General features: G+C 33.0%; 1 protein-coding gene, 1 long non-coding RNA gene and 1 pseudogene across 3 annotated transcripts; 1 reads left to right on the top strand and 2 right to left on the bottom strand.

The window, feature by feature from the left end:
* The first annotated feature begins 4,793 nt into the window (after positions 1–4,793).
* LOC146921887 (UDP-glycosyltransferase 73C4 pseudogene) lies at positions 4,794–6,599 on the top strand (annotated as a pseudogene). Its single transcript, XR_015012264.1, has one exon. The product of XR_015012264.1 is annotated as a UDP-glycosyltransferase 73C4 pseudogene (transcript).
* On the bottom strand, positions 6,382–8,554 carry LOC146921886 (UDP-glycosyltransferase 73D1-like). Its single transcript, XM_085715124.1, has one exon. The coding sequence runs from the start codon at positions 8,552–8,554 to the stop codon at positions 7,073–7,075; it is 1,482 nt and encodes a 493-aa protein (XP_085571250.1). The 3' UTR covers positions 6,382–7,072.
* Positions 8,555–10,130: 1,576 nt separating this feature from the next.
* Positions 10,131–12,649, bottom strand: LOC146921885 (uncharacterized). Its single transcript, XR_015012263.1, has 3 exons — positions 12,530–12,649; positions 11,697–11,991; positions 10,131–10,649 (listed from the first exon to the last, which is right to left on the bottom strand). It is a non-coding gene; the product is annotated as an uncharacterized LOC146921885 (long non-coding RNA).
* Between the last annotated feature and the right edge of the window lie 2,055 nt (positions 12,650–14,704).

Raw genomic sequence — 14,704 nt, 5'->3', positions numbered from 1 at the left:
ATTATATCTATAGATAAATCCAATATAAAAAATCCAATGTTGACGCTGCGATGTGAAATGAGTGGTGTATACAAACCACCAACGACGGAGAAGAAATTGAAGCTTGAAGGCACGGGCTCAAGGAAATTTGATTGTCCATTTAGGATGTGTGGTTATTTTGAGAAGAAGACAAATTAATGGTGGTTGCCCATTCTTAATGGAGTTCCCAACCATGAGTTAGAGTTAAAGTCAGGCGGTCCTTGTGTGTAGACTAAGAGAGGAAGAGAAGAAAAATTTGTTGACATGACAAAGAGGTTGATGTTTCCTAGGAATATTCTCATGGATTTGAAGGAAAAAATCAAGAAAGTTTGACGAATATGAACAATTGTACTATGCACGTGCTAGATTGTGAAAGTCTATAAGATGTGACAAGATGGAGATGCAATACTTGGTTGCGGAGTTAAAGAATCATAAATATGTCTATTTCACAAGAACAAAATGTGAGGAAAACCACTCTTGAAGACATATTTTTTGCTCATCTGGAGTCTATTAATTTTCTTAACATTTCTTCGACCGTTTTGGTCATGGACTCCACTTATAAAACCAATATGTAGAGAATGCCATTATTTGAGATAGTTGGTGTTACCTCTACCAACATGGCATATTCTGTTGATTTTGCTTTTCTTTCCTTTTAAAAAAGAGTGTAACTTTACTTGAGTTCTAGAGATGTTGGTTGGTCTTTTGTCCACAAAACTCAATATGTCTAAGGTGATTATCACTGACAGGGACATTGCTATGATGTATGTTGTTGCCAAAGTTCCCTTTGAAACTGTCGTTTTACCTTGTCATTTTCATATTGGGAAGAATGTAAGAGGTAAACGCATTACGAACTGCAAAGTCAAACCGAACTCAAATGATGTAAAAGTTAATAGGAAAGAAGTGAAGGAAGAAAAGGATGTGAGGCAAGTGACATAGTTAACAACATCATGAGAGTTTGGGATGATGTGGTTGAATCTCCTACAAAGGATTCACATGCAAGTGCGGTAATTCGATTTCGAGATGTATGAAAAAAATTCCCAAAGTTCCTTGACTATGTTGAAACTACAATATTGAACACCGTTTAGGAAAAATTTATGAAGGCATGGACAAACGGTGTCATGTATCTAAGTTGCAGAACCACCAACAGGGTTGACTTGGCTCATAGACAATTGAAAAGCTATTTGAGTAATATTGTGGGAGATTTGGCAACATGTTGGGGTGTAGTAGACAAGATGTTGACTATCCAGCTGTCTGAGATACAAGCATGTTTTAGGGAGGAGCCGTACCGTCTTGGAACACAGATACAAAGGCAAATTTTTGCACTCTGAGTTGGAGTATTGTGTTTCTAGAGCTACATTGAGTTTTATCTTGATGAATAAAAATGCTCCAAGACAACCGAAATTGTTAAGAAAAATTACAGTTGTATGATTAAGACATCGTATGGGTTGCCTTGTTCAAGTATTCTTGCAATGAAGATAAAAAAATTGCCTATTTGATTGGATGACATAGATCTGCATTGCTAAAGGTTATGTGTATGTGAAGAAGAAGTTGAAGGTGATTTTTCTGTGATGGAGGAGATAGTGGGTATTCAGGAACGTCTAAAATAAGTCCCTTACAAAATGAAACCTTATATCAAAGAGTTGATGTGTCAACTAGCATTTACAGAAGACACAATGTTGTCTGCACCTCCAAGAAAGGTGGTAGCCAAGGGAACAAAGAAAATAATAAGGTATACACCAAAAGAGTCATCTACGGGCAAATCCTGAGTGTGTTGATTATAAATTTTCCGATAACCAATCGTCACAAACTAAGTCATCATTTTTCAAATAGGAAAAGTGCATGTATTGACAATTCATTGCGCCATCCGGTTTCAACGCCTACTATACATCCGGATTTACCATACATTACACATATGTCAAAGATCACGAGATCTTACATTGAAAATATTGTGATTGTTAAAGAGGATTGTAATTTTGTATATCATGTTATAGCTAGACACATGGGTATGGATGAGGAAAATCACGTATTGGTTCGTAGTGCACTTATTCATGAGTTGAAGACTAATATGTGTAACTATTTTCCGATATTTGGTTTGGAGGAGTGTTTTGAATATATCATGAATGATTTACACGCTCAAACAATTAGTGGTGTAATTCCATACATAGATAAGTGGATGACATTAGCGGACATGGGTCGCATTATTGCAACTTGTTTTAATAGAGTTGGTGTTCAATTCATATGTCCCGAAAGAGGTATATGTGAGACTTTTTTCCCGATCTGAGGTGCTCCACCACTTAACCTACATGCCCATGTAATGTGGCTTGGCTTAATTTCAAACCACTTTATTCATGTTTAGATGAAAGAAGGTTCTCCAATACCACCATCTTGTACAGAGTGGAAGAATCAGAAGATTGGTGAGGATGAGAAATGGGAATTCTCATTTATGGTTAGACAAGCTTTGTTCGAAGACGTCATGTTTAAAATTGAGAAATCGCTGAAAAAATCAACAAATCATCTCAATCCAATTTATTGTGACACTCACACTCCTGAAAAATAAAAAGGAGATTTTGAAGTAATTGAAGAAGATGAAGATGATTCTCTATCACTAACTAGTTAGATAAGCTATGATATTTTTTGTTGGTGTTCATTTTTTTTTTGTCGATATTACATAACATATTTTTTTGTGGTGGATTATGTAACGCCAATTTTGGTGGCCAATATGTAACTAACATTATATAAATTATATAAATATGTGACTTTTTTGTGATGGACAAAGCATTGACAATTTTGTTCCTTATTATTATTGCTCGCATTTTATAAAAACATATGTTTCCAATTATTCAACTATTTATTTTATCTTTCATTTGGTTTTATTATTATACTTGTTATTCCTTAAACTTTTGTGTAGCTAAACATGTCTGAAGATGCACAAGTTGAAGTTGAAGCTCATGTCCAATACTTTGCCTTCATGAAGACGAATAAGGTTTTTTTAACCCCCACTAACAAGTTGGATGAGTTGAAGACACAACTTGACAGATACTTTGTCCATCTTGGTTAAAATCAAAGAACATCTCATGTGTTTGTACAGGTGTCATACGTAAGTCTGGGGCGGATAAAGATGAAGACAGTTGGAAGACCATTTATTTTCCAAAAGTTATTCATGATGATTTAATATAGACTACATGTTTAGGTTGATGGTTGAAAATAGTATGTTACATCTTTGTGTGCGCTCCATTGAAGTGTAATATGTATTGACATGTAATATTGTAATATGTTCGAACAAATCCGTAATGGTGCACTTTTAATTGAATTCAATCTTTTGTGGATTGTGTATGTAATGAAGAATTGGTGTAATTTGGATCAATTATGAGTGATTATGTTATGATGAGTATTATGAGTGAGTTATGTTGTTGAATTGGTGTAATTTGGATCAAGAGTAGTGCTAGCAACACTATCTTTTCAACACTCTCTCAAATACTCACTTTTTTATTTTTATTTGGCTTGGTTTGTGGCATTTAATGTTGTTCTGTTAGCATACCAGAACTCAACGTGAGTTAACTCACGTTGGGGGTTAATTCTAAAAATCTGGGGCGGGAATGAGCAATTTTATAAGGGAGAAAAGCAGTCTTCTTCACAAACTTTGCTTTAAGGAATTGTTTTGAAGTTTTGAAGTTTTTAAAAGAGGGATGAATTTAATTATGAATTGTTTAAGCAATTAATAATTATATGGAATAAAAATTTATAACTAATTCTTCCCAAATCCGTAAAATCTTTTTTTTTTTTTTGTGTACAACCATATTTTAACATCCTAAATACGCTTGGAAAAATCATGAAAAATTTAACCTCTAGGTCACTTTTTTAGACTACGCATATATTACAGTGACAAAAATAAAAAGAATCTCAAATTTTAGGATTAAAATATGTTTTTCCTATTTTACATGATCATTTTTCAAACATCACTTATATTATTACATAGTCAATTTGAACAATTATCCGGAAAAAAAAATGTTCGAGGTCATAATAATAATGATAACATTGCTCGGAAGAAATGCTAAGATTTGATGAGGGTCAAAGATCCTATGGCAAGTCAAAAAGAAAATAATAATTAAATTTTGGTCATAGTCATAAATGCATAATTAAGGAATAAAATGAAAAATAAATTTATTTTATTTAAAAAAAAATGTCAATTAATTTAATATTTTTCTAAAATGTCATTATCTATGATAGAGAGAATATTCATAAAACAATCGATTGAGATCAAGTAGTTAAAGAGTTCTACCTATGTGGAACAATACTTGGCCATACTTTATAACTTATCTCCCGACCAAACTTCTGATTATCATGTCTCTTTTCCTGTGAACCAGATTGCTAACACACACAAAAAAAAAAAAAAGAGGATATTTATTTTAGTATATAAAAAGATAATGTTGTAACAAATACTTTTATTAAAAATATAATTATTTTTATATACTTAATAGTTAAGACTTGAGTCAAGAAATTCAAATTTATTATTTTGTAGAAAATATAGAAGATACCAAATACCACCATAAATATAGATTGACTGAACAATCATAAAAAACAAATTATTGACCAAAAAAACAACTATAACATTCTAGCATTTTGTACAAGCTCGTACCTCATCAATTTGAGAGTTGTTCAAAGCCAGGAATTTGATGGTACGTATTCTAGTTTTAAAGTTCATGTATGATATCAATTTTTTATATTGAGTCAATGTATATGATATCATGTTAGTAACAAAATATTTCATTCTCTAATATTTGAACTTTGAATATATACAAAAAACAAAGTACTAACGATTCAAATCACAAATTGAAATTTGCAGCCTAAAATAACACAAGAACTAGCAATGGATTCAACATCACTAAGCAACCTCCACATTCTATGCATTCCTTTCATGGCACCAGGTCACATTCTTCCTATGGTTGACATGGCAAAGTTATTGGCTAGACATAATGTGAAGGTGACCATAATCACTACACCTCTTAATGCAATCCAATTCAAAACAAGCATCAATAAAGAGATTGAATCAGGTTCACCAATCCAACTTGTAGAAGTAAATTTTCCGAATGCCGAGGCAGGAATTCCAAAGGGATGTGAAAGCCTAGAAACACTTCCTTCAATGGATCTCAAAGGAAATTTCTTAATAGCTGTTAACCTTTTGCAGAAGCCAATAGAAGAGCTTATTCAAAAGCTAGAACCATTTCCAAGTTGCATTATATCTGATAAGCACATTCCATCTCTAGCTGATACAGCTATCAAGTTCAAAATCCCAAGAATAATATTTGATGGTACTAATTGCTTAAACCTCTTATGCAACCATAATATTCATGCTTCTAAGGTTTATGAAACTCTATATGATTCAGATCAATTTGTTATCCCTGGATTGCCACATAGAATTGCCATGAAAAAATCTCAGCTTCCTGTGATATTCAAGCCTGGTCCGAATCAACTGTTGAATCTTTTACGTCAACGAATAAGGGATTCGGAAGTTGAAGCGTATGGGATAGTGGTGAATAGTTTTGAAGAGTTGGAAGATGGTTATGTTGAAGAGTATCAAAATGTTACAGGACATAAGGTATGGTGTGTTGGTCCAGTTTCATTATCAAATAAAGATGATGTAGAAAAAGCTCAAAGAGGTAGTAAAAATTTTATTGATTCAAATGAGTATGTGAATTGGCTTGATTCATGGCCTCAAAACTCAGTAATTTATGTTTGTCTTGGTAGTCTTAATCGTGTAACACCTAAACAATTGATGGAAATTGGTTTGGGATTGGAAGCTACTAATAGACCATTCATTTGGGTGGTGAGAAAAGCATATAAGTGGGGTGAAATGGAAAAATGGCTATTAGAAGATGGATTTGAAGAGAGGGTTAAAGGGAGAGGAATTTTGGTTAGAGGTTGGGCTCCACAAGTTTTGATATTGTCACATAGAGCAATAGGTGCATTTTTGACACATTGTGGATGGAATTCAACATTAGAAGCTATATGTGCTGGTGTACCATTGATAACATTTCCTATGTTTTCTGATCAGTTTTATAATGAGAAGTTGGTTGTGCAAGTGATTGAGACTGGTGTGAGAGTGGGAGTTGAAAATGCTGTGCACTTTGGAGATGAAGATGAGTTTGGTGATGGTTTTCAAGTGAGTAGGGAAAATGTTAAAGAGGCTATAGAGAAGGTGATGGGTGAAGGTGAAGGGAAAAATGAGAGGAGGGAAAGAGCTAGGAAGTATGCTGATATGGGAAAGAAGGCAATTGAAGAAGGTGGATCTTCTTACCTCAACATGTTGAAGCTAATTGAAGATATCATGCATGTTAAACCATTTGATTTTTGAAGTATTGCTTCTTTGTTTTATTTTTTTTTTCTTCTAAAAATTGTTATGCTTTATTGCTTGCTTGTTTATTTATTATAATAAATGGTGAATGATTCATGAGATTCTATGTGTTCTTTGTTCCTTTTGATGTTTGATGTTTGAGTGTGGAGTCTTGTATGTACTTTGAAGTTTGAAAGTATGTAAGAACTCTTTGTTCCTTTGTTCATCAATGATAGTTAGAGTCATTAAATTTAACGTTTACATACACATACTATCAATAACATAATTGTAACAAAGGGATATAGAATAATGTTAGCACACATTTTTTTGTCATTTATGTAAAAAAAAAAAAAAACACACTCTTTAACATGCATTTTGCAATACATTTTTTTTATTGATTAAAATTGAAATGAGTTTAACCAAATTTATATAGGATGCACATAATTTTGTGGGATCCATGCGAATTTTAACTATTAATAAGATTGTGTTGAAAAGTGTTTTATTAACACTCTTGGAAGAAATATGTTACAGAAAAAGAGAATCATCACCTATAGTAAAATCTATTTTCTTCATCAATAAAGGGGAATGGATCATATCTTGTGATCGGCTCCATTAAAATCTCCACCATTCATTCAAAATAAGAAGAAAAAAAGAAGTCAATTGGCTATATAAAAAAATAGGAAAAAAATGGAGAGATCCTTTTTTTCCAACAAAAAGACACTACTAGTTATTAGTAGATTGATGCTCTATAATATCCTGAATTAAGCATGAAATATTGAAGTAAGAAGAGCCTTCATCCACCTCTAAAGTCTTTGTAGCCATGTTTCCAAGTTCTTTTGCTCTACACCTCCTCTTTTCTCCCTCTACACCTCCTTCCATACACATCTCTATAACTTCAACAATTCTACTTTTCTTCACCAACACCCCAGCTTTCTTTTCATCACCAAATCTTACTGGAACCTCAACACCAATTCTAACTCCAATCTTCAAAACTTGCACAATATATTTTTCATTTAAAAATTGTTCAGCAAATAAAGGCCATGTAATCATTGGCACCCCAAAGCATACACCTTCAATTGTTGAATTCCATCCACAATGTGTCAAGAATCCTCCAATTGAAGGGTGAGAAAGTATTAAAATTTGTGGTGCCCATCCTTTAATCAAAAGTCCTCTCCCTTTAACCCTTTCCTCAAAATTTTCCTTTACTAACCATTTTTCTAGCTCAAAATAATTGTCACCATTATTTTTAACCACCCAAATAAATGGTCTATTTGATGATTCTAAGCCTAATCCAATTTCTATTAATTGTGATGAAACAAGCCTACATAAGCTACCAAGACAAACATAAATAACTGACCTTGTTTCCATTAAGTTAAGCCATTCCAAGCATTGTTTCTCTTCAATAGAAGATTTGTTTCCTCTCTCAAATTTATCCAAATTCTTTTTATTGCATAAAGAAACTGGGCCTATGCAATAAACTCTCTTGTTCATGACTTTCTCATACTCTTGAGCACACCCTTGTTCTAATTCCTCAAAGCTATTTACAACAATTCCATAAGAAGACATTTCAGCTTCATGCATTTTTTTTCTATAGTCATCAAGATCAGGAAGAGCAACAAATGTTCCTGGAAGTTGTGCTCTTGTTATCTCAATCCTTTGAGGCATAACTCCAGGAATCACAAAAGGATCGGAGTCGGAGTCAACAGAACAATGAGCATTGTGAAGTTTGATGTTATAGGAGCTGAGTAATGAGAAACAAGACATGCCATGGAAAACAAGTCTTGGAATATTGAACTTTTGTGCTGTTAAGATTGTCCAAGAGATGCATTTATCTGATATAATGCAACTTGGTGGAAAACTATGGTTTTTGAGGTAATTCTCTAAAGGCTCTTGAAGCATGTGAAGTGCATTGTAGAAGTTTCTGAGTAGGTTTCTTGATGGTAAAGTGTCGAGATTTTCGCAGTCTAATGGAAGTTGAACTTGTTGAGATGGAAATGGGATTTCAAGGAGGTAAATTGGAAGGCCTGATTTTGTTGCTCTTTGAATTGTGTTGTGAAATCTTGAAGTGTTTTGAGGTGTTGTGACTAAAGTCACCATCACACTTTTCTCTGCTAAGATTCTTGCCATGTCTATCATTGGGATCATGTGGCCTTGAGCAAATAGTGGAACCAAGACAAAGTGAAGGTTCTTGGATTCAAAAGCCATTGCAAAGTGTTGATTTGGTAGTAGTCAAGCCTATATATTTATGGTAACTAAATCATATTCTATATAACACTTATTGCATAGTAGGAAACTACAACATGCACTTTGTTATTAAAGGGTAGGCAGAATTGGTCAAACTATCATATCAATTGTTATTCTGTGTATTTAGTTATATGTGTGTATTTTAGTGTCAGATTTGCCAACACTTATATTTTGACCAAATGCTAAAATTATTTATAATTGAGTCTAAACCTAATACATATTTTATATATTTGAGTCTGAAATCTGAATGGGAATATCATAATGTAAATAAAGGTATTAAAATCACATGGCTTATGAGATTAGTACTGAGTTTGGTTTGGTATAGTGTCATGTATACACAACAACGATGACCTTGACTTTGAAGAATTCAAATGTGGGCATATATTGTACGTAACCTTAGCATGAAATTCCACTTGTGACATTTTTGTTTACTTGGTATTCCTTTTCACATTCCAAGAACATTTATATATATTGTTTGACTTACAGTAAATTACGCGTTCACTGGGTCAACTGTTGCCTTGAGTGACAATCCAGCAAAACTAATACTCTATTGTAATTGGTATTCCTACTACTGTATGCATTGTAATTTGCCATGTAGCAATAGTGGACTCACCCATAGTATGGGTACAATTAAAACCACACCATCTTAAAGAAGCTCATTTATTTTTTACACCAAAACTTTAAAAACTCATGTTGAATTCCACAATTTTACCTAACATACTAATATTTTTTATTTATATTTTGCGGACCACAATGAAAGGACCAACAAAAATACCATGCTTTGGACTCTCAATGTTGGCAGACGAAACAAAATTCCAGCCATTAGAGTTGCTCTAAGTTGTCGAGCTTGGTAACGTAAACTTATGACCTAAGTAAGAGTATTAAGATGTTGGAAGGTTTTTGACGTATGCTAAAAAAAATTAGAGTTGCTCTAAGTTGATTATTATGTTGGTATTTTTCCTTCATCCGGCATTGATCTCGGATCTAATAACTCATCCAACTCTTCCAACTTCTAACTTCAAACAAGTTGAATACCTAAACGCCCCAATTAGTAAATTGATTGATATAACATCCATGCTATTTCAATCTAATTATATGATCTCTTTGTAGGAACATTTTTGCTAATCATTACTTTAAAAAGTTAGAATTTTTTTTTCCTTTTCATATAGGTTATCCCCATGTATATTCAAGACATTGTCGGATGTTAGATGTAAACAGATTTTTCTAATGGAATTTGAATCAGTACATTAATATTAATATTGAGCCTTTTTTTCAATTTTATAGTGTTCGTTTTCTGTATAAAAATTTTCATATTTTAATTTCAATTTCAACATGACGTCTCTCTCAAGTTACCTAACCATTTAAAAAACCGTGACTTTATGTTTTTTTTTTTATCGTCACAATCTCACATTAAAAAACAAGTAAAAATAGTTGTTTTAGTTTTTAAAGTTGTAAAAGTCAATCAATTTATTTCTTCAACTCTACGAAATATAAAATTAGTCTTTTGAAATTATCAAACAATACGAATAGCAATCAATTTGGTCCTTGCATCAAAACATTTCTTTAAAAAGAAAGTCAATCAAAATCAGCAAAAGACAAACATTGACTTCAATGGTCTTTTGATGAATCCAAACAAACATACATATATATTTCAATTTATGGGATTGTTATTTCTCAAACTTAAAACACTAAATTGACAACACTTACATATACAATCTCATAAAAAACTCCTCTTCACTCGTAAAAAAACAATAAAATTTAACGCATATCCAACAAATATATTTACATCAAGAGATTAAAATTCATCTAAACATCTGGATGATGTACTGCAAGAGCGCTAATAGACACAACTGCTCTCAAGAAATTACAACAAAGGACTGAAACAATGTTCCTACCGACAGCAATGGTATTTCAAGGTCTAGTTCGTCGTAATAATCTTTAGTCACTTTCCATAAATAAAATTGCCAGCAAATATGAATCTGATTATCTGTCCCCCAATGCCACAGATCATGCTCGTCATGGCACATTCTTTGCAATTTAATCAACGTGCGATCATCTACAAATTTTAAATATGCAAAAATATATATATATATATATATATATATGAGTGATGAACTTCAACTTATGTTAAACACAGACAATATTGAATGAGAGATATAAAATAGACAAGTATCCAACCAAAAGGAATGCTATAACACTTTAGTTAGTATTGTAATTGTAATAATCAATATAATGTGATTTCTTAACCACATAAGATTTAGTTAATTGAAAGTAGAAATAGCATCCTAGATCCCATTCTACCACAGGGGACATTCGATGCACCTAAGGCTCTAGATGCACCAAGTTTCTACTCATAGAAACAACAAGTCAGTAACCAGGTTTCAAAAGAGCCATGGAGATGTTACACGACACTTCATGCAAATTGGCTCACTTGTCTTTCCGCACAATGGCTCAATTTTAGACTTCTTTTTTCAAACTAGCTCTGTTTCATGATGACCCCCGACTTAGCAAAATCAACTTGGTTAAACAATTGCATAATCAATGTTATTATATGTAGTTGATTATCTTTACTTATTTATTTTCTTTTCATATTTCTTACATTTTCTTCTATACAATTCTTAGGACAATAAGCAAGGATAGGTTCTCATAATTTATACACAGAACAAGTGATATCCATATACTAATCTAGCGCGCTGGCGCATGAGGCTCCCACAAGAGGCAAAAAAATCCAAATCAAAATATTATCAATTGTGGAGACAAATATCATATGGTTTAAAATTCAGTTTTACCTATTTATTTATTCATCTTTTAAAACTCAGGATCCGAATAATCTAAGGGGTTCAATTCCACCGTCCACTTACGGGGTCATTCAAAGCGAGAGCAAAGCTCTGTATAGACAAGGGGGAGATCGAACCAGAGACCTTAAGTGGAGCATGCTTCAAACCAAGCCAAGTTGGTTTAACAAACAAAAATGGAAGCACACACTATGATTGTAGCAAAGATTAGTTTCTATTACACAATTCCTAAGAGGCCTATGTTTAAATTTAGATAAAAAAATTATGTAATGAAGTGTGTGCAATAGCGATGTATTCCCTTCATTTACCTCACTCACCAACTCGCACTTATCGTTAACAAACTGTGTTTTCATTTCAGCTTCTACAAAAGCGGCCACAACATCTGCATCCGCTTCTCCAGCCTCTTCCTCCTTGTTTGCCTCTTCAGCTTTCGCTTGGACGCTTTGCTAATTCTAATCCATCCCATGGAACTTAGCTTTTCCAATTCTAAATCTATCTCAGAATTCATAGGGATAGTCAGATAGACTTAGAATTGGAAAAGATGAGGTCATGGATGGGTGTCTTCCTCTGTCTGAATATGCCACAGCAGGTGCAATCCTATACCTGCGATTCACGTGAAATATAGACTCAACCCATGAGTAAGATCTCTAAATGCACAAGATTAAATCAAGCAACTGTTTTCAATTCACAAAAAAATCTAATAATTTAAAAAAAAAATGTAAAGTTGTATAGAAACATCAAATTCAACATAATCTCAGCCCAAACCCACAACCAGCGTCATAAACAAATTATATAAAGTAATCATAAGTTTTGCACAGTGACAACACATTCGAAACTACTAGGACTTGTACCAGCAAAATGAAAGCCGAAGCCTATAATCACAAGTTCAAGTTCTACACAGACGCAACACATTCACAAGTTTTACACCGTCACAACTCAAAACATATAATCACAAATCTGTGGTCTAAGGTGTCAATTGTGCCGCTTAACGAAGCTCCATTGCAACGCAATTATTTGATGCGATGCCTTTTGCAGGAAGGCTATCGTGGCAGAATCGCTTCTGGAACGCAGGGCGACTACAGCGGCCGAAAATAACTAGAAGGCAGGTCGGAAAATGAAAAGGGAAAAGAAAATCGCTTACTTGCTGAATTGCTTCTTCGCGGCTCCGTTTGGATCAGTGCTTCCTTGCGGCTGGCTGCGCAGTTTCTTTGTTTTTGTAGGGTTATGAGTTTCTCATGTCAAGAATTCCACGGAAAGTAAATATATATTTACTAAAAACAAGGCTTAATTGCAATTTGGCTTAATTACACCATAGGTCCTTTAAGTTTGACGTTTGTAACAGATAGGTCCTTTAAGTTTGCTTTGTAACAGATAGGTCCTTTATCTTTGTAAGAGTGTGCAACTAGGTACCTCTGTTAACTCACCGTCAAAAAAAGACGTTTTGTAAAACAGAAGCTGAAACAAGGTTTGAAGAGACAGAGAGAGAAAACAAATCAAAGAAACGTGAACCCATTTTTTTCCTTCAATTTTCCCCATTAAAGCTCAATTGCTCTAATTGAAACTTGGATTAGGTTCTGAAATTTTTTACCAGTAATCAAAACTAGCTCTAATTGCTCTAAACTTATTTTCCCCATTTTAAAATTGAAAAAAAAAAAAAAAAATAACACAAATGAAACGAATGACACACATGGTTCTGTTCTGTTTTGCATGTTGTTGGCTTTAACTTGTGTTATTGCAACAATAAGCTTGATATTTAATAAGTAAAGTGAACAATCCTTGTAACAATCCTTTAACATTGTTTGACTGAGATGCAGGTTTTATTTTTTTTTTCTTTTCTGAAATAGCAATATATTGATAAAACCCCCTGCACCAGAAGTGCATAAAAAAGGCAACGAAACAGCACAGAAGGCCAACCACCAAAACACCAAGCTAGCACTAAGAAGGCAAGCACAAACCGCTAAAGTTAAGAACCAGGAATAGGTACAAAGCAAAAAACCAGCAACACAGGCCACCAGAGCTAAACACTACCGAAACTACCCTCTCCTAATACATTCCAAGAAGTAACAGCTTGAGTAGCAACTTGAGTAGCAGTTTGAGTAGCATTTTGAGAAGTAGCAGCTTGAGTAGCATTCTGAGAAGTAGCATTGAAGGAAAAAAATGGGTTCACGTTTCTTTGATTTGTTTTCTCTCTCTCTTCAAACCTTGTTTCAGCTTCTGTTTTACAAAACGTCTTTTTTTGACGGTGAATTAACAGAAGTACCTAGTTGCACACTCTTACAAAGATAAAGGACCTATCTGTTACAAACCAAACTTAAAGGACCTATCTGTTACAAACGTCAAACTTAAAGGACCTATGGTGTAATTAAGCCTTGCAATTTTGATCCCTTATTTTCACTACTATGCAGAATTGGTCCTCCTATTCTATAATTCGACAGTTTTGACACCATCATATTTTTGAATTATAAAAATGTGATGTGATAAATTTAAATGTGGTGGAATATGATTTGAAGATGAAAAAAGATCAACATCGATGAAATTGTAACAAAATTCTCTTGAAAACTTCATTAAAACAAATCATATCACAATATTTTAGACAAAATAAGAAGGACCAAAATTGTCGAATTTTAAAATAGAGGGATCAATTTCATAAAATGATGAAAATAAGTGGACCAAAGCTGCAATTAAGTCTAAAAACAATTAATTATTAACCTTTCAAAAAATAATAAAGGGTAATTGCCATTTTGGTCTCTCAAAGTGTAAGAAGTCACAATATAAAAATCAAAATAGTCTATTAATCAAAATAGTCTTTGACGCTAAAATGATCCTTCAATAGTCACCGTAACTTTTTTAATATAAAACAATAAATAAATACTTATAAAGATTGATGTTGATATGACAATACATAAATATATTGAAAGATTAATATGATAATATTAACAAAGTATTTTAATGTCAATGACTACTTTGATTAACGAAGTGCACAATCAGAATCTATTTTAAAATTTCGATACAATAAAAGACTATTATAACTACTCATTACACATTCAAAGATCAAAATGATTATTACTACAAGTAATAATTTGGAAGAGATTTGTGCTAAGCATGTGACCCGTGCTTGAACGTTGAAGGAGGACCTTTGCAAGACCTCAATGAGTAACTCAAATAATAACAAGTTTTTTGTTTATATTAAATTGTAATCACTATACTTTAATCTCTCTTATTATTATTTAGAAGATACATAAAAAAACTCAATTTAACTAATTAAGTAGCATTCTTAGAAGAAAAAAAACTAATTAAATAGCGACGAACTTTTTTG

The sequence above is a fragment of the Medicago sativa genome, chromosome 5 (assembly GCF_051527215.1).
Source record: "Medicago sativa cultivar Bolivia chromosome 5, Bolivia_mono, whole genome shotgun sequence".
NCBI lineage: Eukaryota > Viridiplantae > Streptophyta > Magnoliopsida > Fabales > Fabaceae > Medicago > Medicago sativa.
Note: the sequence above shows the minus strand (reverse complement) of the source record. Positions and strands in the feature narration are given on the sequence as shown.

What these genes read in the sequence shown, in the direction of transcription:
- LOC146921886 (XM_085715124.1), bottom strand. Translation starts at nt 8,554, where the DNA reads ATGGCTTTTGAATCCAAGAACCTTCACTTTGTCTTGGTTCCACTATTT.